Source organism: Pygoscelis adeliae, unplaced genomic scaffold, assembly GCF_000699105.1.
Source record: "Pygoscelis adeliae isolate BGI_AS28 unplaced genomic scaffold, ASM69910v1 Scaffold111, whole genome shotgun sequence".
NCBI lineage: Eukaryota > Metazoa > Chordata > Aves > Sphenisciformes > Spheniscidae > Pygoscelis > Pygoscelis adeliae.
Window position 1 is genome coordinate 3934159 of NW_008824542.1, and position 22168 is coordinate 3956326.

At 34.0% G+C, this 22168-nt stretch overlaps 1 protein-coding gene across 2 annotated transcripts in view; it reads left to right on the plus strand.

Annotated features, from left to right (window-relative positions):
* The window catches only part of CSMD3 (CUB and Sushi multiple domains 3), an 803119-nt gene that overhangs the window by 499198 nt on the left and 281753 nt on the right, over positions 1-22168 (plus strand). For both annotated transcript variants that reach the window (XM_009321682.1, XM_009321683.1), the window contains 2 exons: positions 11385-11554; positions 20681-20837. In XM_009321682.1, the coding sequence (XP_009319957.1) occupies positions 11385-11554; positions 20681-20837 (327 nt within the window). The remainder of the gene's footprint in view (positions 1-11384; positions 11555-20680; positions 20838-22168) is intronic.

Genomic DNA, 22168 nt, shown 5'->3' on the forward strand with positions numbered 1-22168 from the left:
TGGAAAGCTGCCTGGCGGAAAAGGACCTGGGGGTGTTGGTCGACAGCCGGCTGAACATGAGCCGGCAGTGTGCCCAGGCGGCTAAGAAGGCCAACGGCATCCTGGCCTGTATCAGAAATAGTGTGGCCAGCAGGAGCAGGGAAGTGATAGTGCCCCTGTACTCAGCACTGGTGCGGCCGCACCTCGAATACTGTGTTCAGTTTTGGGCCCCTCACTACAAGAAGGATGTTGAGATGTTGGAACGTGTCCAGAGAAGGGCAACGAGGCTGGTGAGGGGTCTGGAGAACAAGCCTTATGAGGAGCGGCTGGGGGAGCTGGGGTTGTTTAGCCTGGAGAAAAGGAGGCTGAGGGGGGACCTCATTGCTCTCTACAACTACCTGAAAGGAGGTTGTAGCGAGGTGGGTGTCGGTCTCTTCTCCCAAGTAACTGGCGAAAGGACGAGAGGAAATGGCCTCAAGTTGCGCCAGGGGAGGTTTAGATTGGATGTAAGGAAAAATTTCTTTACTGAAAGAGTAGTTAAACATTGGACCAGACTGCCCAGGGAAGTGGTTGAGTCACCATCCCTGGAAGTATTTAAAAGACGGGTAGATGAGGTGCTTAGGGACATGGTTTAGTGGGCATGGTGTTGTTGGGTTGATGGTTGGACTCGATGATCTTGGAGGTCTCTTCCAACCTTAATGATTCTATGATTCTATGATTCTATGATTAGCATATGATAAAAGTGCTTGCATTCACATGATAAGAAATCCGTCATGATGGTCACAATTCTTCTAGTCATCTGATGGGAGATAGTGTTTTCAGCCTTCAGAAAGAGTATGGGAATAAACAGAGTGTCAGAACAGTTGGTGTTATCTATGACTGGTTCCCAGTTCACATATGCCTGATGTTTAAGACTCGAAGAAGCACAGAGGTTAGGACCAATAAGAATGAATTTTTCTGGTGGTGTTCATATGTCATTCATTGGCTACAAATGGACTTTACAGTATGTTGGACTACTAGTAATCCTGACCTTGACTAAATTCAAAACTTGAAAAATCAATGTAATCATAAATATCTTGTGAAAATTCCTTAAACAGGAAGAGACTGAATTTCATACATTAACAGTATTTTACACTATTTTTTTTAGTTTCTAATGCTAGCCATTTCAGATTCTCAATGAGTCATCACAGGATAGCCTTCTACTGTCTTTGCTATATTTCTGGTGCCACATACTGAATCAAAAGAACAAGACCAGCAACAGAATCTGCTTGACATGGTGCAAAGATTTTTGGAAATGCATACCTACACTAGATTTCCAGTAGACCGAGAATATTTAAGAGTTAATAATTATTCTCTCTGTAATACCTTCAAATACAGACAAACAGTACTGTCTATATTTCTAAAACTAGCTTTTATATCTATTTCATAATTTTACCATGCATATAATAATGGCCAGCTAAAGGTTCAAACTACTAACCATACTGTCAACATTTGAAAATTCTCTGTTTGTATTATTACTCTCTGACTTATTCCCAGTATGGTTTTATTTCCTTTGTAAACTGAGGAAATAATAGATTGTGCTCTTCTGTATATTCATCTGTATATTAGGAAAACATCACATGTATATAGCTGGGACATTTTTAACTGGCCAAAACTCTAGGTAAATTATCACTTTTCTCATCTTGCTTTTTTACCTCTGCAGACATAGCAAAGGGTTAGCCCATCAGTTAAAACAGTCTTTATTGGTTAGAATTTCATGTCAGCATTCACCCAGTGCTCTAGGTCCTGTAAAGAGAAATAATAATTTAGATTTTTCATGAAAATTGCAGAGAATTCATGGATAAAGAAGAACTCACTAACTTTTTTTCAATAAAAGAACATTACATATGAGATTCTATGAATTTGTCAGTTAAAAAATATCTAAGAAGAAAAAGATTGTTAGCAAAGTGAAGAACATGCATGCTAAAAGTTGATCATAGAATTAAATTAATGTTTCAAGTTTTGTATTAGTTCTATCTTGCTTTAATACATTCATGACTGAAATGAATTCTATGATAGCAGTTGGTTAGAATAGTTTCAACCAGAAGAAAACTTCGAAGTACCTGAGAGACATGATAAGCTAGATGAATGAACAGATAAACTGTATGATAAAATAAATGTAAGGTTGATAAATAACATGGAGGGGGGGAGAAGAAGACTTATTGTAGTTATACTTCTCAGGAATTCTAAATTAATGGCATTAACCTAAGAAATTGATTTAAGTATCACTGAAATAAAAAATTATATGGTAATTCATATAGAAGACTGGGGACAGAGACTGCTTGCAGAAACTTGTAGTTTCACCTGAAATAGTTCCAAATCTCTCTCCATAAAATATACTGTAGAGCTGGTAGGAGTTCAGAGAAGGGCTAGGAAGAAAGATAATGAGCTTGTACATAGTTTAATATAAAAAGAGAGATGATGGAAGTATTTTCCTGTAATAAATGGCAAAAGTAAACTAGCTCAAGAGATTCAATTTTCTTTTCCATTAATGCAAGAAAAAGGGCCACTTGGCTGAAAATAATACTTTAAAAAAGTAAAATGTTAGAAATAATTAATTTTCCCTTCAACATTAATTAAATTGTAGAAATAGTTCTGGTCAATGATATAAAGAAATTAAAAAAGCAATTGTAGATTTAGGTGGATAACAAGATTATTCGGAATTCTTGCCAGAACATTCATCAAGCATCCCTTTCTGGATACACAGAAGGCTAATGCACTGAGTCCTGAAACAGAGTAGCCAATCATAATAAAAGCTAAACCAAACAATTTACCAGTAAATCAGAAGCTGTCTTTCTCTTCTTACTCAGAAGTTGGATAAATAAATGGTATATATGAAATCATATTATTATTATTCAATTTATGAAGATACTCTTTTTCAAAACTGAATTTGAAATTAAGACTTAATAAATGAAATTTTAGAATTAAGAATTAATAAATGAAAAAGTAATATTGAAATAGCAAACAAATATTTATTACTGAATTTTTAAAGCTGAACTGCTCAAATGATGGCATTATCTGAATTCCATAGGGCTTGATGTTGTGCTGGAACAATTTTTATAACAAGTTTTTTCTACAAATACAGAATTTTTTTCCATATTTCTGTTTATTTAACTGGTTCTTTTAAATGACCAATAGCTTCAAAGTTGACAAACTGTTACAGAATTAATATTACTGTTTGTAAATCCTGATGAACATGATAATTACAAATATCCACATTCACTAATTACATGGTTGGTAGAGGTTCACACGAATTCATGTATGTCTTGTTTGTATATCCGTACATCATTCCTAATATCCTAAAGTTGCCTCTATAATAAATATATGTTTTCTTAATGTAGTTAAAAGAGTCCACTATATGATTCAGCTCATTTTGGGGTAGATGTCTGTAATCACTTGTGAATTGTATCACTTGTGTTTCCAGCATGTGTATGGTAGTTTTAGTTAACTAACAAACGCTGTTACCATACTGACACTATTTTGTTTTTATTTGGTTTGGTTTTTGTTGTCTATTTTTTTGGTATCTAATGAATGTTCCTTTTCAATATATCTAAGCTCTGGATAGTCCTAAGTAATCAACATTTTCAACACTGTATTAGGAGCATGTCTCCAGGTTGTGATACACAGCACAGGTATCATCTTAAGTTTGTGAATATGCAGTTTAGTTGTTTCCATAGGGTTGTAGTGCCTCTGAACTGGTTCTGATGCATTTAGAGTTCAGATGTCTCTTAATAATTTTCAATGCCATAGTTAGCTTACAAGAAGCCAGATTGAATTTCCCTGTAACTGTGTTACAGGCAAGAACAAACAAGAGCAATTAATGTTGCTTTAAGGGAAAAATAATGAAATAGATAAAATTAAACTTTTCTGATAATCAATAATAGAATGAAGATGATTAAAGATCTGTAAGTATACTGTCATTTCTTAGTTTCATGCTTTCTTTTCATGCTTTATTCAAATAATAAACAAATGCAATGTTCATATTCAGCACACACACTGTTTTCTTGGAATTACCTCTATTTCTAGTGAAATGTAGAAAGTAGTCTCTTTTATACTAGGATTTCTCATGTCTTTTTTTCTCTCCTCTGTCCGCTTTCATTTTCCTTTTCTTTCCTTTTCTTTTTTCTTCCTTCCTTTATAAGGCTGCCCAATAGCCAAATTGCATTACCTTTCACTATAACTGTCATGTCAGAATTTATAACCCTTAATTGTTTCTATGTCTATGTAAAGAAGATAATCTAGTCTCTTCATAGCTTCCCAACTGTGTAGGCCTTTTCCTTTGGCTTTCTCAGGGCCATACAATTTCTTTCCAGTCTGCTAAACCTTAGCTGAAAGACACTGACTTCAAAATCTTGTTTTCTTGTGCTTATATGCTACTTCCACTTATATTTTTCCTTATAACATTTTCTATCCATTTTTCTCAGTATGTCCTAAAGAGCTAAGGTCAGAGTCTCTGATGTTCTGGTCATACAGATTTCCAAGGAATTATACTCCTTACAATTATGAAAAGCAGACAAAGAAACATAAAAAATCTACAGGCAAATCCATTCATTTATGTCTTCTTTATTGCATACTTTTCAGATAATATTGTATATGGATCTTTGCTGGTAAAGAGTTTTGCTAAGTTGATAGTTTTTTCCTGTTTACCGACATAGCTTCTTTGCCAAGCTTGAGTTAAGGTGCTTTTCAGGGAATACTTGGGGAGTGAAAAATAGAATGTCTGAAAGGTTATATTGTATAAGAGAACAAATAAATTCAGTGTTGAACTGAAGCACAGTTATGTAACCAATTAAGTGAAGGTTCTACCACAGATACATCTGCAGTAATTGCAAGGTCCCTTAGTTAGCAGGAGAGCCATTAGCTACCCTCTGCACATCTTACTCCATATTGCCATTAGAGTCTTACTGCATAGCTTTATTCACTTCTGTGCATAAACAAAATTTAAGGCAAAGGTTGTTTTTAATATTTTGGGTTTGAAAAGGTGTTCTTTTACTAGTTTTGAGTTTTCTTTTCATATGTGGAATATTTTGGCAGCATGAATGCTCAGTTTAAGGACTGTAATATTCATTTGTAAATGTGTCATTGATTCCTCTCAGAACAATTAATCCTAATCTTTCTTTTGTTTGTCAGAAGTAAATTTATTCCTTTAAATATTTCTCCTGTCATTTTTTAATATATTGTATTTCTGTTATTTTCTTCAAGGATAGGATATCCTGAACAAAGCAAAATACAGCCATTGAGGGCTCACCATCTGTTACTATAATGGCATTATAATGTGATAAGCACTTTCTTAACATTTCTTATGTATTCTAATATTTTACATAAAGTTCTAACTGTTCCTGTTCACTGCGTGGAAATTTACACTAAGTTCCAGCAGTTCTCAGGTTATTTTGTGCTTTGTTTTGGTTTTGGGTTTTCATGTTTTGGGTTTTTTATTTGCTTGCTTGTTTGTTTTTTTATAAGAAGTTTATAGTCAGTTTAAAGGCAACTTGTGCACATTGGTTGTTTAAATTCTCCTAATATAGAATATGTATTTGTTAAAACATTTTACCTTGTTAATACTAATGCAGAAGCTTATTTGTCATGCCATTTCTCCATCCTCCTTTGGTCGTTTGTGGTACAGGAGCGTATTGTTTAAAGTATATGGGACTCCTCCCCATGCTTGGCAGCTGGAGCTATTAATTATGAAAAATAATAGTAATAATGTAAATTGTTTCTAACAATGATTTCTTTCTTATTTGGCCATTTTAGTAGAAACATCAACCTGCTGTAAAAGTATGTGTAGGTCTTAAATACAGGACCTTCCCAAATCTGACAGTAGTATCTTTTATGACAACATAAACAATGCAGTCAAATAACAGCCAAAAAAGTATGTGCAAAATATATTGAAAGTAAATTTAATACACAGACAGCCACATGAGTCTTTTGGTATTCAGGTCACCTCTGATGTAGATCCATGTACTGCAGATACACACTTAATAAGAAATTGCAGTAACTAATTTTTGGCTCTATGAAAGGAAATCTGATCTTTTGGAACAGTATAAAAAAAGTAAACAACACTGTTCTTACTGATTGAAGAAGACAATGTTCCTCTCATTTTCTTCATCAGCATAGGGTTTCCTGTACTGAAGTCTGTCAGGATACCAAAACCACCTGGAAAACTTTTGATGACCTCATAACTGAGATTATTCAAGAAAAGAATGCTTCAGTCACAACTTAATCCTTTCAGGATTGTCTTGTTATCCTCTGTTTTGTTGCCTTGTTTTGACAAGAGTCTATTTTCTTGCTTACATCTGCCATCAGTTGAAGAGGTAGAACTTCTGAAAATTAACAGTTTTATGAGAAACAGCACTGTTTAAGCACTGTAATTTAGATACACTTTCTGAAGTAGCTGTTGATTTGCAGTCTACTACCACTGTTGGTTAAAGATAAAATCCTTTTTAGAATGCTTCCACTTACTTGCCCAGTCAAGCTTTTGCAATGCGCTTAGTCTCCTAACCAAGAGATAACATCTTTTCAAAATATAGAACTGCTATTCGTAGCTCTTATCTTTTGATTCCAAGGGATTGTCTTGAAGAAAACAATGGCTGAATTTCAATCTGTAGCAGCATGTCACATTTATTTGTTTGATAATTATTTACGGTGAGCATTTCATCAGCTGAATTGTGAGAAACTTTGCAAAATTATCCTAAAAGAGCATATTTTAAAAGAAAAAGCCATTCATTGAAGAATTGTTTTCAAATGGTTAAATTACCCAAACAGATATATTTCATTCCTTGGTTAGAATAGCAATGGCATTTTACATGATTACCGAATTTAAATAAACTAATAAACAGTAGTTTAAACTCATCTGTTTTATTATGGAAATGTGCAATGAACACACATTCATAACCAAAAGCATAACAGTAATTTCTTATAAATAGCTTATTATATCAGTGTTTTCCTTTCATTATTTTTCTTTGAGCTTTTGTTTATTTGCCTTTCTAATACTGAAATGATTCTGTATTTCTGTTAAAGTCCAGAAACAGTGATTTACTTCAATCTTAGTGTTACATCCTTGTACTTTATATAAGGCTGAATTTAAGCCTATGTGGAAACATAGCTGGATGTTGGAATATTTTCCCTATTTCTTTTTTTTTTACAAGCAAAGTGTGTAGGGTAGGTTCTAAGTTTCAGCTGAAATAAGTGGATTTAAAAAAAAAAAAACAACCTTGTCTCTAAAACAACCTGAATTTCATCTCTGTGGAACAGGGAATGTTACTAAAACGAAACATTAAGGCAGTGCAGAAATGTTTGTAATTTCTGATAACAGCTCTAAGTATGTTTTTAAAGGATGGTCACTGACTTTCTGTTCCTCTGTGATTTTTCCTTTACTTCTGAAATAGTGTTTTGTCCCTTCTTTGCGTTCTTCTGTATTTCCTTCTTTATACATTTTCCCTTAATTTTATCTGGTTTGCCTCTTCAGCCTCTTTTTTTCTGTCGCTCAATGTAATGCCTGTTAAAATTATTTTCCAAACCCTTTAAACAAATTACATATGTTTAATATTTGTATTTATTTTAAAATTAAGAACTTAGTTAACTTTTTTTTCCCTGACACTTTTTCACTCAGCACTTAATTGCACATAGAAGTATTATGGTCTTTTTTGATTTATGCTATAGTATTAACAACAAAGACTGGAAGGCAACCATAGGTTGCCTGAAGTTCCATGTAATTTTAAGCAACATAGAAGTGGAGATTGGCAGATAGAATTATTATGGTATAGTTTGGAAAGTATCTTTGCGTATCTTCCCTGTTTGATTCTGCACTTATTCAGAATTATACCGCTGGTTTGTGTGTGTGTGTTTGGTGCTTTGTGGTTTGTCTTTTTTTAAAGTCATAATTTGCACTGACAAGATGCAAGTAGAGAAGCAAGGGACTAACTTGATTTTGTGAGAATCCATCTGAGAAGTGTACAAAAGGAGCTACTGTTGTAGGCTGTGGTGCGTGCTTCTGTGGAACTGTAATGATATAACTGAATGCTATGGGAAAAATTCTTTTATACTTTGGTTTTCAAGACTATTGTTACTAAACTCACTTTCTTGTCTGCTAACAAGGGTTGAGATTGTACATAGAATCACAGAATGGTTTGGGTTGGAAGGGACCTTTGAAGATCATCTAGTCCACCCCTCTGCCATGGGCAGGGACATGTTTTGTTAGATCAGGTTGCGCAAAGCTCCATCCAACCTGACCTTGAACACTTCCAATGATTGGGCATCCACAACTTGGAACACAACATTCTCCCTCTATATTAAGAAAAGCACAATCAAATTGTACTCAATCACTCTAAATTGGAGAGATACAGATTTGATGGGTGGACAGTCCAGTGGATGAGGAACTGGTTGGATGGTCGCATCCAGAGAGTAGTGGTCAATGCCTCAAGGTCCAGATGGAGATCAGTGACAAGTGGCGTCCTGCAGGGGTCCGTATTGGGACCCGTACTGTTTAATATCTTCAGCAGTGACCTAGACAGTGAGATTGAGTGCACCCTCAGCAAGTCTGCAGATGACACCAAGTTGAGTGGTGCGGTTGACAAGCCTGAGGGATGGGATGCCATCCAGAGGGACTTGGACAATCTCAAGAAGTGGGCCCATGTGAACCTCATGAGGTTCAACAGGGCCAAGTGCAGGGTCCTGCACCTGGGTCGCAGCAACCCCCAGTAACAATACAGGCTGGGGGATGAAGGGATTGAGAGCAGCTCTGCCGAGAAGGACTTGGGGGTACTGGTGGATGACAACCTGGACATGAGCCGACAATGTGCTCTCACAGCCCAGAAGGCCAAGCGTATCCTGGGCTGCATCAAAAGAAGTGTGGCCAGCAGGTCGAGGGAGGTGATTCTTCCCCTCTACTCTGCTCTGGTGAGACCCCACCTGCAGTACTGTGTCCAGCTCTGGAGCCCTCAGCATAAGAAAGACATGGACCTGTTGGAGCAGGTCCAGAGGAGGGCCACAAAAATGATCAGGGGGATAGAACACCTCTCCTATGAAGAAAGGCTGAGAGAGTTGGGGTTGTTCAGCCTGGAGAGAAGGCTTTGGGGAGACCTTATTGCAGCCTTTCAATACTTAAAGGAGTCTTATAAGAAAGATGGGGGCAACCTTTTTAGCAGGGCCTGTTGTGACAGGACAAAGGGGGAATGACTTTAAACTAAAGGGAGGTAGATTTAGACTAGATATAAGGAAGAATTTTTTTACGCTGAGGGTGATGAAGCACTGGCATAGGTTGCCCAGAGAGGTGGTAGGTGCCCCATCCCTGGAAACATTCAAGGTCAGGTTGTAGGAGGCTCTGAGCAATATAGTCTAATCGAAGATGTGCCTGCCCACGGCAGGGGGGTTGGACTAGATGACCTTTAGAGGCCCCTTCCAACCCAAACTATTCTATGATTCTATTGACAAATATTATGACATGAACAATTTCCTTATTTTTAACAGAAAACATAGCATGGCTCTCAAATATTAGTTAAAAATGTCCTAACAGTGGGCTCACTGCTGCGTTCAGATTTAAAAAAAATTGCTTTGAATTACAGTTCTGACAAAAACAGAGTTGTTGGATCAACCTAATACCATAAATACCTTGTGCCTTTTGGCTTTTCTGTATCTCTGGAATGGGAAAGGATATCCCACAAACTTGAAATTACAGTCATCTTACTCCTATGTGTTGTAATTCGAACTGACCTATGCATCTTCAGAGTAGCAAATACCCATTTATTTGAGAATAAAATAAAAGGATAGACATGATCATGTGGACTAGGTGGTTTTCCACTTCTGCCTAGTTTATGTGTATCCAACTGTTCTAGACAAAGTGATGACACCTGAATTATTTGGGTACTTGTTCTGTATCACTATTGAATTAAACATAGTCATCAAGAATTTGTTCTGCTTTGATCTGTGCCTGATTTGGCTTTCTGCACAATATTTGTTTTAGCTGTGTACAGAAAGAATAGTTAATCAATGGGGTTTTGTCATTTAATGTATAAATTTCATACACAAAATATATATTTCAATAACCTGGATTTCACTCAAACAAGTGTAGTGAGGGAATTATAATAATGCTAATAAACAATAATAGCTCTTAAAACAGGTACCATAGATTGCTTAAATATCTTTTCAAACCATTAGAAGTACAACATAGTTTTGCACAATACATTTTCTTATTCTGTGAAATCATAAACCAATTAATTTCCCAAGTTAAAATAACTGGGGAGCATTCTCACGATACTGGGTAAAATAAATTGCAAGCATGTTGAAGTGATCCTGAAAATAAACATAAACCCAGAAAACTTAGTGTAACAATTAAATTTAAAATTAATCTAAATCTGTTAAAAAGAGAGGAAATGCTTTTGTCTTTGCACTGTAATGACCATATATCAAGACTAAATAAAAAGGGAAGGAAATAATTGTAATAGTTTGTCAGTATTAATTTAAAATATCTGGTACCTCAATGCTAAAAATGTCTTCATTAAAATTATGTAAGTACTCCAAAATATGATAGTAAGTGAAAGTTAATTATTAATGCCTAATGTAATATTGCCACAAGTTTTTATGTTTGGGTTTTTTTTGTGTTTAAACTTAATTTTGAAAGCCCTTAATTATAAGATTTCTTTTTTGGAATAATAACAGTATTGTTTGGAAACACTTACTTATTTTTATTTTTAAATCTTAATCTTAAACCCATTTCATTCCTTTGTCTTTCCTTGTATTTTTTTTTTTTCTCCCCTGGGAGTTACTATTTTTCTAGCTGTTTATTAATGGAATAATTTTTTTCTATTGTTTAGCTGGTAGATATAGCATAACTCTTTTTCCACTGTAATTTATACCATTGACTATGCTGTTTATTTTGGTAAATTAATATTAGAGAAAAATTCTTTCTTTTCATCAATCTGTGTGAAAATGTGTGTATCTGCATGTATGTATATTTCTACGTGTGCATGTATATATAAATATATACACATATGAACTTCTAGATTACATTTACTTTAATTTAATTTGCAAGTCTTAATGAGTTACCGTGTTGGAGAAGTAAAAACAAATGTATTTCCTCAAAAAAAAAAAAATTAAGAAATATCCTTTAAAACAATAGTTATGGAATGTGCCATTAATATGATAATAACTCTCCATATTACTTAACATACTTTTATTAAAGTATTGCGGCAATTTAGAAATATTCTTGTAGCCTTCAACCACTGTCATGAACATATATTTAGAACTAGATTTTAGATATCGATAAATGTTAATACTTTTGAACTAGGTTGCATTAACATTCCCATTATCATCGTTACTAAAAATATTTGTTATCTATTAAAATATACCTTAACATTTTCTTTTACTTGCAGCTGAATGTGGAGCCTCCACGACAAATAATGAAGGAATCTTATTGTCCCCCAATTATCCTCTTAACTATGAAAACAACCATGAATGTATTTATAGCATTCAGGTACAAGCAGGGAAAGGAATCAATATTTCTGCCAGAACATTTCACTTAGCCCAAGGAGATGTTCTTAAGGTATGTAATCATGTAACATATTTGTTATTTCTAAACTTGTAGTTCCTCATATCGTTGAAGTTTATCTGTCTGTGATAGTACAGTATCAGATGAGTTTATATTAAGCATCTCTTAGAAAATATGTATCTAAACCAGTTCCATTTCTAAAAAGTTAAAAACTAGGCAACCTGAGATGTTTCCATAATCTGTTCCTTAAAACATATATTTTTATGACCACATATAATTAAAAGAGATTGAAACTGTAAACCAAATGTTGCCTCAACGTGTATTTGTATTCTATCTTAGTGTTAAATATTCATCAATTACATCTTCTGTAAATTCTGTTTTCTTCCTCAGTATCTTCATAACTTGAGCTGTGATCTAAACATAATAAACATTACACCCAGAAGCTTAATTTAATACACCATCTACATACTACATTTTGTACATGAGGTTTATGCTTTAAATGACTCTAATCTTGTGTGGTATGTAACATCTCCTGCAAAATTATAATCACAGCAATTACATGTGAAGAGAATTTTTGCATTAAACAAAGAAACAACAAAGGGAAAAATAGGATACTAGAACCTCCCAGAGTTTTATAGAGCAATTTCACCCTATAAATTCAGTAGCTTTTACTTTGGTTTGTTCATAGATTTTGTTACTGTATTCCCTAAAATATACATTTTCAGATGCATATATTGCTTAGCCAACTACATATTTAAAGCTGATGATGATCAGGGTGAGTGTCTTTTAGCACATACCATCTAACTGTAATAAGATATCCATAAAAGGGATTAAATTATTGTCTAGTTTTTGAGAATACTCAATTTAATTAAACTTGCCTCTTAGAAATCAAAGGAACAAGAGGTATCATGCCAATCATGTTTGATTTAAAAAAAAAAAGTTTTTCTACCATATTCTGCCATGTAGTTATTAAAATGAGAAGGATTATGGAAAGATATATTTCTAAGAAACAACTACGATTCAGACTGGGTTTTATCTCACCTAATTTTAGCCATCTGAGCATTAGGTTAGGATTTCTGTCATTAGTTGTCAGACATAGGCACTTCCAAAAAGGGGTTCATTACACTAAGGCATAAGCAGACCTAAACCACCAATGTAAGATGAAAACAAGCACCAAGAAGGAAAAAATAATAAATAAAATGGTTTTAAATAAAAATAAGTATTATGTTCTTCTTAAAACAAAACACAAGCAAAACAAAATAATACAAAGACTACTAGATACCCAGAACATGCAGGTATGTTTATTTTATTTTGGCCTCTCTGCTTACTTCAGAACCAAGTAGATATCTTTTAATTTTTACATTAATTAATACAGAAAAATTTAATTTGAAAGATGTTTAGTATTTAGTAACATATAAATAACATGGCAAAAAACAAACAAAAAAGTCCCAGTTATTCAAGATACCATTAGAACATCCAGATGATGTATGCAGGTATGTCATTTTAACAGTTTTGGAATTTCTTAATGAAGTACAAAAATCAGTGAAGTTATGGTAAGATCTTTAAATTAACCAACGTTAGCATAAGATTTGAAGTCAGGTCTTACATTTGAACTTGAATCCTGTCATGCTTTAACCCCAGTGGGCAACCAAGCACCACACAGCTGCTCACTCACTCCACCCCGGTTGGATGGGGGAGAGAGTCAGAAGGGTGAAAGTGAGAAAACTCGTGGGTTGGGATAGGCAGTTTAATAGGTAGAGCAAAAGCCGCACACACAAGCAAAGCAAAACAAGAAAGTCATTCATTACTTCCCATCGGCAGGCAGGTGTTCAGCCATCTCCAGGAAAGCAGGGCTCCGTCATGCATAACGGTTACTTGGGAAGACAAACACCGTAACTCCAATCATCATCCCCCCCTTCCTTCTTCTTTCCCCAGCTTTATATGCTGAGCATAACGTCATATGGTGTGGAATATCCCTTTGGTCAGTTGGGGTCAGCTGTCCCAGCTGTGTCCCCTCCCAGCTTCTTGTGCACCCCCAGCCTACTCGCTGGTGGGGTGGGGTGAGAAGCAGAAAAGGCCTTGACTCTGTGTAAGCACTGCTCAGCAATAATGAAAACATCCCTGTGTTATCTACACTGTTTTCAGCCAAAATCTAAAACGTAGCCTCATACTAGCTACTATGAAGAAAATTAACTCTATCCCAGCCACAACCAGCACAATCCTTATCCACCCAAATCACTATCCTAATATTTCTGTCCACATTTTTATGCTCATCCAATAAAAGTATACAGCTGCATTTTCCTCAAGACTTTTTAGGTTGAAACCATTCAACTCTACTATCTTAGTGTAACAGTCATAGCACTGTAGGGAGGGAGCTACAGTTATATACAGTTATATAAACTTTTATATAAATATAAATTAATATGACTATAAAGCAATTCAAATTTTTTTCTTCTTTTTTTCTTCCTTAATCATTTAATGCACATACAATTTTGAAAAGATCTATGCACTTAAGATTTCTCAAGTGCCATTCCAACCATGTGCACTACAGATGTTTAACTAGAAAACGTTAACTCAGAGGCTTATAAAATAAAATTCTACTTGAATATTGCCACTCCATTAATGTGAACTTAAGAGTAATGCTGAATTAATTATAAATGGAGGGAGGCCACCACTCAGCTGTAAATGTCAGTGGCAGAGATGTTTGCTGTTTTGCAAGTGTGTTAGATGAAAGTAATATCTAGTAATTAGTATTTTTTTTTAAGTCAGCAGCTCTGAATTATAATAATGAGCTGAAGTTCCTCCCAGTCTATTAAAAAAAACCTACAAGAAATATTCTTTATTATGATTATCACTTTTTTCAGCCTATCTGACTTTATAGCAAGGCAGAGGCACTCATCCCTTAACATTGTGGGAAGGAATGATATCTGTGGAGACCATCATGACTCTTCTTGCCTCATGTCTCAGATGAAGTTCTTAAAAATTGTCTTAATCCCATCAGACTCTTTTTTCACGTGTGTGTTTGATAAAGGAGTCTTGTTTCAGGAAATACGAAACAGCAGTCACACGTTCCAAAACTTTTCTCATGGAACCAGTTCTGAAGTTGTCTGTTGATCTCTATTATTACTGATTACTCCTCATCTCCAGGAGCTGAAAAAGAATTAGTGGAAGATTTGGTGTGTGACTGACTTGGGAATGTGCCTAGTATTTAGCATTAATATCTTCAAGATCAGGAAAATAGTCTTGGTTATCCACATTTTTTTCCTGTATTATCTTAGACTGATTCACGTTAATCCCAGTAAAACATCTTTGAAGATGTTTGCAGGAACTTTCTTTTATTTTTCTAGAACTGGTAACTAAAATGAAAAAAGGGAAAATACTGCCTAATTTGCCTATTTTGCTGACTGTGGAGAATACACTTTTTGCTACAGGAGTATGACATTAGGTTTATACTTTAGTTTTAAGTGAATCAATAATAGTCAACAAATGCTGTAAACTCACCTAATTTATATCACTACTTTGTAAATGTATATAAACATTAATGCCTTGACCAAACTCTAAGAAATCTCTGAGGTAAGCAGAGAATAATGAAGTCTTCTGGAATGAAAAATTACAATGGAAGGAAGTTAAAGTAAAAAAAAAAAAAATTATCCAGTCTTACAGCAAAAAGCTGAGTGACATACACTGAATACATAGTTGCCTTTTAACAATGAACTAGGGAGGGTAAGGAATTCACCATTTGGAAACCAAGATATTTAAACAACAGCTTCCAGAAGGGGCTTCCTTTCCCCAAACACAAATGAAGCAACCCCACAATATTTTATAGTTAAAGCTCAGTCTTTTAGCTTCAGGCTTTGGTTAAGAAACGGATAATGCATCTCTGTTCTTCAGAACAGATAGATGAAAATGTTGGCAAAGAAGTTAATCATGTACTTTGTGTTACTTTTTCTATCAGCTAATATTTGAGATTACTAGAGCTATGCAGATAAAATTCCATTCAAAGTCTGAATAGACTGAATATTCTACTAAACTTTTGATAGGCTGTTTAATCAAGTCATAGGGTCTGCTGCTTACCACATGAATTAACTGACCATGGATCAAATTTATACCTGACAAGCACTGTGATTGAAACAATGAAACAGTTGGACTGGGAATACAGCATTAGAGGGAAACAGCATACTTAACACAAATAAATCACTATCCTTATTTATTCTTCCCATTTATTAATTCTGAACTGGTAGAGAACAGAGGTTTCAGAACACATAATTTGTTTTTCATTTGTTTCATTTAGTATGCAATTCTCTTTTTCTCTTATTGATGTAACTGCTCTGGCTACTTACGTTAATGTTGTAGGTGTTTTTTTTGTTTGGCTGGTTGGTTTTCATTGGAAACTGTAAGAAATATATAAGTCTCTCTACTTTTTTGTGTGTAGGGCTATAACCTGCTCTTGATAGTGCCACATCTTGTTTTAATATTCATGAAAGCTTCATGAAGGCATATGAAGTATTTAAGATCTGTATAGTCACTATACACCAATCAATTTAATATTAATCTCAGAAACTGTATAACAATTGTTTCCTTCTTTGTAATTGTACTGATAACTGAGTTTGTGCGCTATGTTTCCAGAATTCAAAATTTTTAGAGTAAACTGCCTATGTGAGAGGCAGGGAAAACAAATACATGGTTTCCAAAGTATGAGAACATTTCTACCTGCTTTTTTTCCACGCTTTTATCTCCATCCACCAGTTTTGCTTGTAAAGTCTGTAGTCTTTGATAGCTGTAAACAAACCATTTAGATTTGCAGGGAAAGGAACAGAGTTGCCATTCTCCTACTTGCCTCAATAGTCCATTGTTAGTGGTGAACACTTTATTTGTGTGGAAATCAGTTGAATGTAGAAAGTATTCTTTTATATCAAAGATCTTTTCTAATTTACTGGGGGAAAGGCATCTTTTATTAAAATTGAAGCTTGAACAAAGATAATATGATTGTTTTCTTTATTTTCAGTAGATTTCAACATAAATAAAAATGTACCTATGCATGGTACTAATCAATGAGTAGTTTTCTGTTAATGTTAAAAAAACCAAACCCCTGCCCCAAAAAAATCTGCAGGCAGATTCCATAAGTGAACCTAAAACAAAAGAGAAAGGAACGCCAAGTATGAAAAGGACTGAGATGGAAAGAGAACATCAGTTGTTTGTGGGGATTTTATTTTCCTTTTATAGTAGGTTATGTACTTGGCAATACGTAGAGTGAGAGCTGATGTGCCGGATGAGATTGCACCTATGTGGAAAAAAAATGGCTTTAAGAATTATTTTTGATACTGTAATGGAGCAATCTTTCTTTTTCCTTCTATTAAAACACTGAGTGCAGCAACAGGCAGGTAACAGTGTGCCAGTAAACCAAATAGAAGAACTGGCATTAAGGGTCCCCTTCCCCTGTGCTTAGCTCAGCACTGTTTGTGCTCCTGCAAAATACGGAGGATTCAGTTTTACTGCATTTGTTTGCTGTCTCACCTGTGGGCCAGCTTTGAAATGTGTGCACATGATTCAGTTTTTGAGGGGTTTTGTACAAAGACTTTGAAGGGAGGTAATATTTGGGGCTTTTTGCTAATTTGTTTCTTAAGAATCTCCACACTTGCTATCATAATCCTTTTAGCAATATCATCCTAAAAACATGAGTGAGAAATAGGTAATAAACGTAGGCAAAAAAAAAAACAAACAAACAAACATATGGGCCCTTTGCTGTCTTTATACTAGTGCTTCTTTTTGCAAGTGATATAAATGATATATTTGACAGGGTGTTGACAGCCTCAGCTCTGAGCTGCTGATTTTATGTTATTTCTTCTCTTTATAAAGGCACAGATCTTCATATCCATATGCCTTTTATGTTTCAATGGCAAATCTGAAAAATAGTTTGATTATAATGCACAAATTTAATACATTCACTTTATACTGTTCCCTTGCTAAGATTTTATGGAGTTAAATAAGTTAGCAGAAAAAAGGCCATTAATTTCCATTTAAAATTTGTTGATAATGGAGCCCCTTGAAAGCTTAGGAAGTTTTATTTATTCTCTAAGTATAAATGCAAACATAACCCCTCCTCCCCAAATTAAACATTACATCTATCCATTCAAATCATATTTATGTAAACAGTGTTCACTATTAGCATCCTTCCCTATAACATTTCAAATATCATTGTGATATGAAGAACATTAACGCAATTTTCTGTGCCTTTGCTCCTCTTTATGAATTAATCATTTAACAGATCAAGCCTTTAAATAGCTGATAAAGATGGACCTCTGTTTTCTTAATAGCTTGTCACTGGCATATTCAGGCATTATACAGTCATGAATCAATTATCTTTGCTTTAATGCTACAGGGTGACTTTGAGCAAAATGCATCCAACCAAATAATATTCTCATAATGATTATTCTTAGCCATATATTTAGCACCCAAGCGACATAAATCCAGATGTACTGGCAAGGCCTTAAGAAAGAATATTAAAAATAAAATAATGGTGCTACCTTAATTCACATATAATCTCATCTTCTGGATCAAATTATGAAGCTGAATTACTAAGTAATTCAAAATCTTTAGCAAAATTCCCACCTATTTTAGGAAGATTAGAAAGAAAATGCTGGTTCTGCAAATCTCACAAGAGAATGTAGGCTGTTACCACTCTCTTTGCAACTTAAATATGTTAAATAAAAATAAAGATAGATTTGGAATAGAATTAATAGCTGTATCATTTATATTACATCTAGAAATTTCTATGCCCATTAACTTGAATGAAGCACAAAAAAGATAACGTGACCTAAATTGAGAATTATACTACAAAATATGCATCCATTTATTGTCCTAAGGGAGACCCCACTATCTCAAGAAGAGGAGTATATAGAATCATAGAATCATTAAGGTTGGAAAAGACCTCTAAGATCATCGAGTCCAACCATCATATGCTACTTTGAATATTTGAAAGTCAGCAACAAAAATAAAAAATAATTCAATTTCATGTTCAAATGAATCACATCCCTCCCTCATCCAGGTGCAGTTCTACTCAAAGAATCATAGAGTTTCAGAAGTGTTAGGGTACTTTAAATTTTGTTCCTTCATAGAAATGATATAGGCTTAGAAATATTATACAGTGGGACAGCTAGTTAGCCCATAAAGTAGAATTAGTTTCAGCTCTAGAGAGATGTCAGTGTGCCAATGTGAAAGCTTTAATAGGGTAGGTCAGTTAACAAAGCTGGCAATAAAGTATGTGTGGGGAAATTCTAACACAGAAGAAAATTTGTGTTATGAAGTGGCTTACGGGAAGTTCTGGTGAGACATTAAGAATAGTTGGTATAACTTATTAATAGCTTCCTTTGGTTAATTATTAGTGATACACACATAGCAGGAAATGGATTACTCTTATGTAGCGATTAAAATAAAATAAATCCTGAATCCTTGGGTGTTATTAGTTATAAGTAGCTTGGAGAGATTAGGAGAAAGAACATCAAGTTCAAGCTGGGTTTTCTTTAAGTCCATCATGATGTAAATATCTCTGTAGGATAGCAGTAATTCTCCTGGAATGGACTTTTTTCTTTCAGTTACTGAAACAAACTAAGTCAATTTCAGAACTAATTTCCTGTTGTTTTTTTTCTGGCTTGATTACTGATCTCAGTATAGTTTTAAAGAAGTTTTAAATAAAATTAAGACAACATTTTAATATTATTATATTTTAAAAATATAATATATATATTTTAAAATTACGTTTTAGTTGATAAGCATTAACTGTACCTTTTTTTTTTTGCTTTAATTTCTTACTTTTACTCTGTTTAAGGACAACGGCATTGAAATGTGAAGTTTGCCTGGAATTTATTTGCTTCTTTCAGTAAAAACACAAGGAATGATACCAAGTCATTTTGCTGTGCTTCTTAAACTGCTGTACAATTATTTATTCATTAGAGGTGGCTAGAAATGGCTTATTTGTTTTATTTCAGCATATCATTAAATGTAAAGTCTTTGTTATTACTAGAGACATGAGGATTTCTGCAAAATAGGATTTACGTGTATAAGTCATTCTCACAAATGTGGAGCAGGCATCATAAGATTTCACATTCACTTTGTTGCCTTACTACTATTGCTTGTGTTTTGCTTTTTTTATTATTTCATTGTGGTATAGATTCCTGTTTACAAATTCAAGCTTTAATTACATTTCAAATTAATACAATTAGATTCTATTTAGAACTGGAGACAATTCCCTATTTTTTCTTCTAAAGCTTTAGAATTTCCCTATATTGTAATTTGAAAATTATTCAGAGGTCAATTTACTGATTTGCAAGTGAAATTTTTCTTAAAACTCATTTATCAAAGTTTAATTATTATAGAAGTCACTAAATAAATCCTACAGGACATAGTGGTTGGGTTAGCATTATTGTTAAGTTATAGTTCAACTATTTTTAGGAATTGTAGGAATGCAACAACCTGTGATGTTTTAAAGCAACCAAGCTTGTAAGGAAATTTGCTGAGAACTATTAAAAGTTTGTTTTATATATTTAGTAGTCTGATAGAAGTTTCTGTTTCAAATATGAAAAAGAACAACTCTGAAAGAAAAATAAATAATAAAAGTGCTGTATTCCAATTTACATATAGACTAAATTACTCTTTCAACTTACAGAAGCAGTTGTTCGATTTATTTTATTTCCTGCTTCTCTTTATAGATATATTTGAACCTCTCTTTACATAGAAAAAAAATCCAGAGGTTTATTTCACAAGCCAAAGTTGAGGAGATGTGAGCTTTTCTATCATGCCACCCCAGTGACTTGAGGCAGAGACAGCTACACAAAATAGGTGTTTGCTGATAGGTTGTGACCAGCATTGCAATACTGGCAGTGAAAGAGAAAACACAGATGTTTAAAAACACTGAGCTGATATGGCACCTCTGCCCATTTCTATTGTTATGCAAAAAAGGAACTGACATATTTTAAATTGTGCATTTGAAAAATCACCATAATTAAGTCAACTTAACTCAAGAGAGGCAAAGAGCATATCCAAATAGTATTTTGGGTTGACTGGCAATAGATCTCCCTTGGCAGAGCTGTCCTCCCTATTAATGGAGATGTACAGAATTATTTTGTAAATCAAATATCTCATTTTTTTTTCTTCATAACTGTAAAACTCACATTTGTTTTACAGATCTATGATGGCAAAGACAACACTGCTCACCTGCTGGGTGCATATACTGGGGCATCATTAAGAGGCCTGACGCTAAGTAGTACTTCAAATCATTTGTGGTTGGAATTTAACTCAGACATGGAGGACACTGATGAAGGTTTTCAGCTTGTGTATACCAGTAAGTATTTGATAAAACATTAGTAATAGGTTTATGATTTTAAAAAATTCTTTTCTCATAAGATGAAAATGCAGTCAAAAGACAAATAATGATAAAATCAACAGCAAATCACTCATCACTCATCAAAATAATATAGTTTCAAAATTGTACTTCAAAAAACCCAAAACATGCAGCATACTGAAATGTTGCTTTGGCAGTACTTTGTGTAGTTTGATATTTAAACCACTGTCTTTTTTCTAGTGGGTTATTCTGAAGATTTTTCAGTCTTGGAAAGGATAAGAAAAAACAGGATAGTTTTCAGTTAATTGTATTAGCACATAAAAATATCTAAGCATGTGAGTAGTTTTAAATGTGTAACCAAACCCCATTGTTTCATAAATATAATTCATAAGTAAAAGATATTCTCCATCTTAAGACTCATATCTGATACTAACTGCATTAGACTAGCAATTTCTGAGTTTGGATTATTGCTTAGAATAATCCAATTTGGAACCAAAATGATAAAGAAAGATTCCTAACAAAAACTTCTTACCTATATGTAGACTGACAAAATTAAACAATAAAGATTAGAAGAGGAAAAATATTTTCAGATCTCTGGCTTAGAGGGTGTACAGGAAACAGCGATATACATCTATTTTATCAAGTGGCAACTTCTGAAAATGTGTGTGATTGTTACATGTGTCTATTGACACGTAGTGTGTATGACTTCATTAGTGTATAATTATTTCATCATCACTGAATTATTATATAAAACTGAATTTTTAGCGAGCAGAACAGCATTATAAGCTGCAATGCAGCTGCCAACCTTTTTTCTCCCTGTGCTTAAATCATTCATTTTCACCTGTTCAAAAAATTTTTTTACGTTTTAAAAACTCTCCATCATGTTTTTAAAACTAATTCTAATAAAACTAATGTAAATCTAGCAGAATGAAAGGAAAATGTTTCAAGATATTACAAGAGTATGTAATTATTTTTCAGGTGCAGGTTGCATAATTATACCACATAATAGCCTGTGATAGCATAGGACTGTACCATATGATTAAAGATAGGCCTTCCAGTGCTGTGTTACTGTGTGTATGTCAAGGTATTTCATTTTTCTTATTTATATAGGTACGTCCAAGCCCAGCACTTGAACCTTATCATTAACATCATGTCTTTGGAGACAGGCATTCTCATAGAATACACTTTCCTAGCCTGAATCGTTATTAGCCTGAACAGTGCTGAATCTTCTTTTGTAGATATTTGTAGAATTGGAAGAGAAAGAGTGAGAAAAACTCATGGGTCAAAATAAAGACAGGGAGGAAAGCAAAAAAGAAAAACCAAGACATACA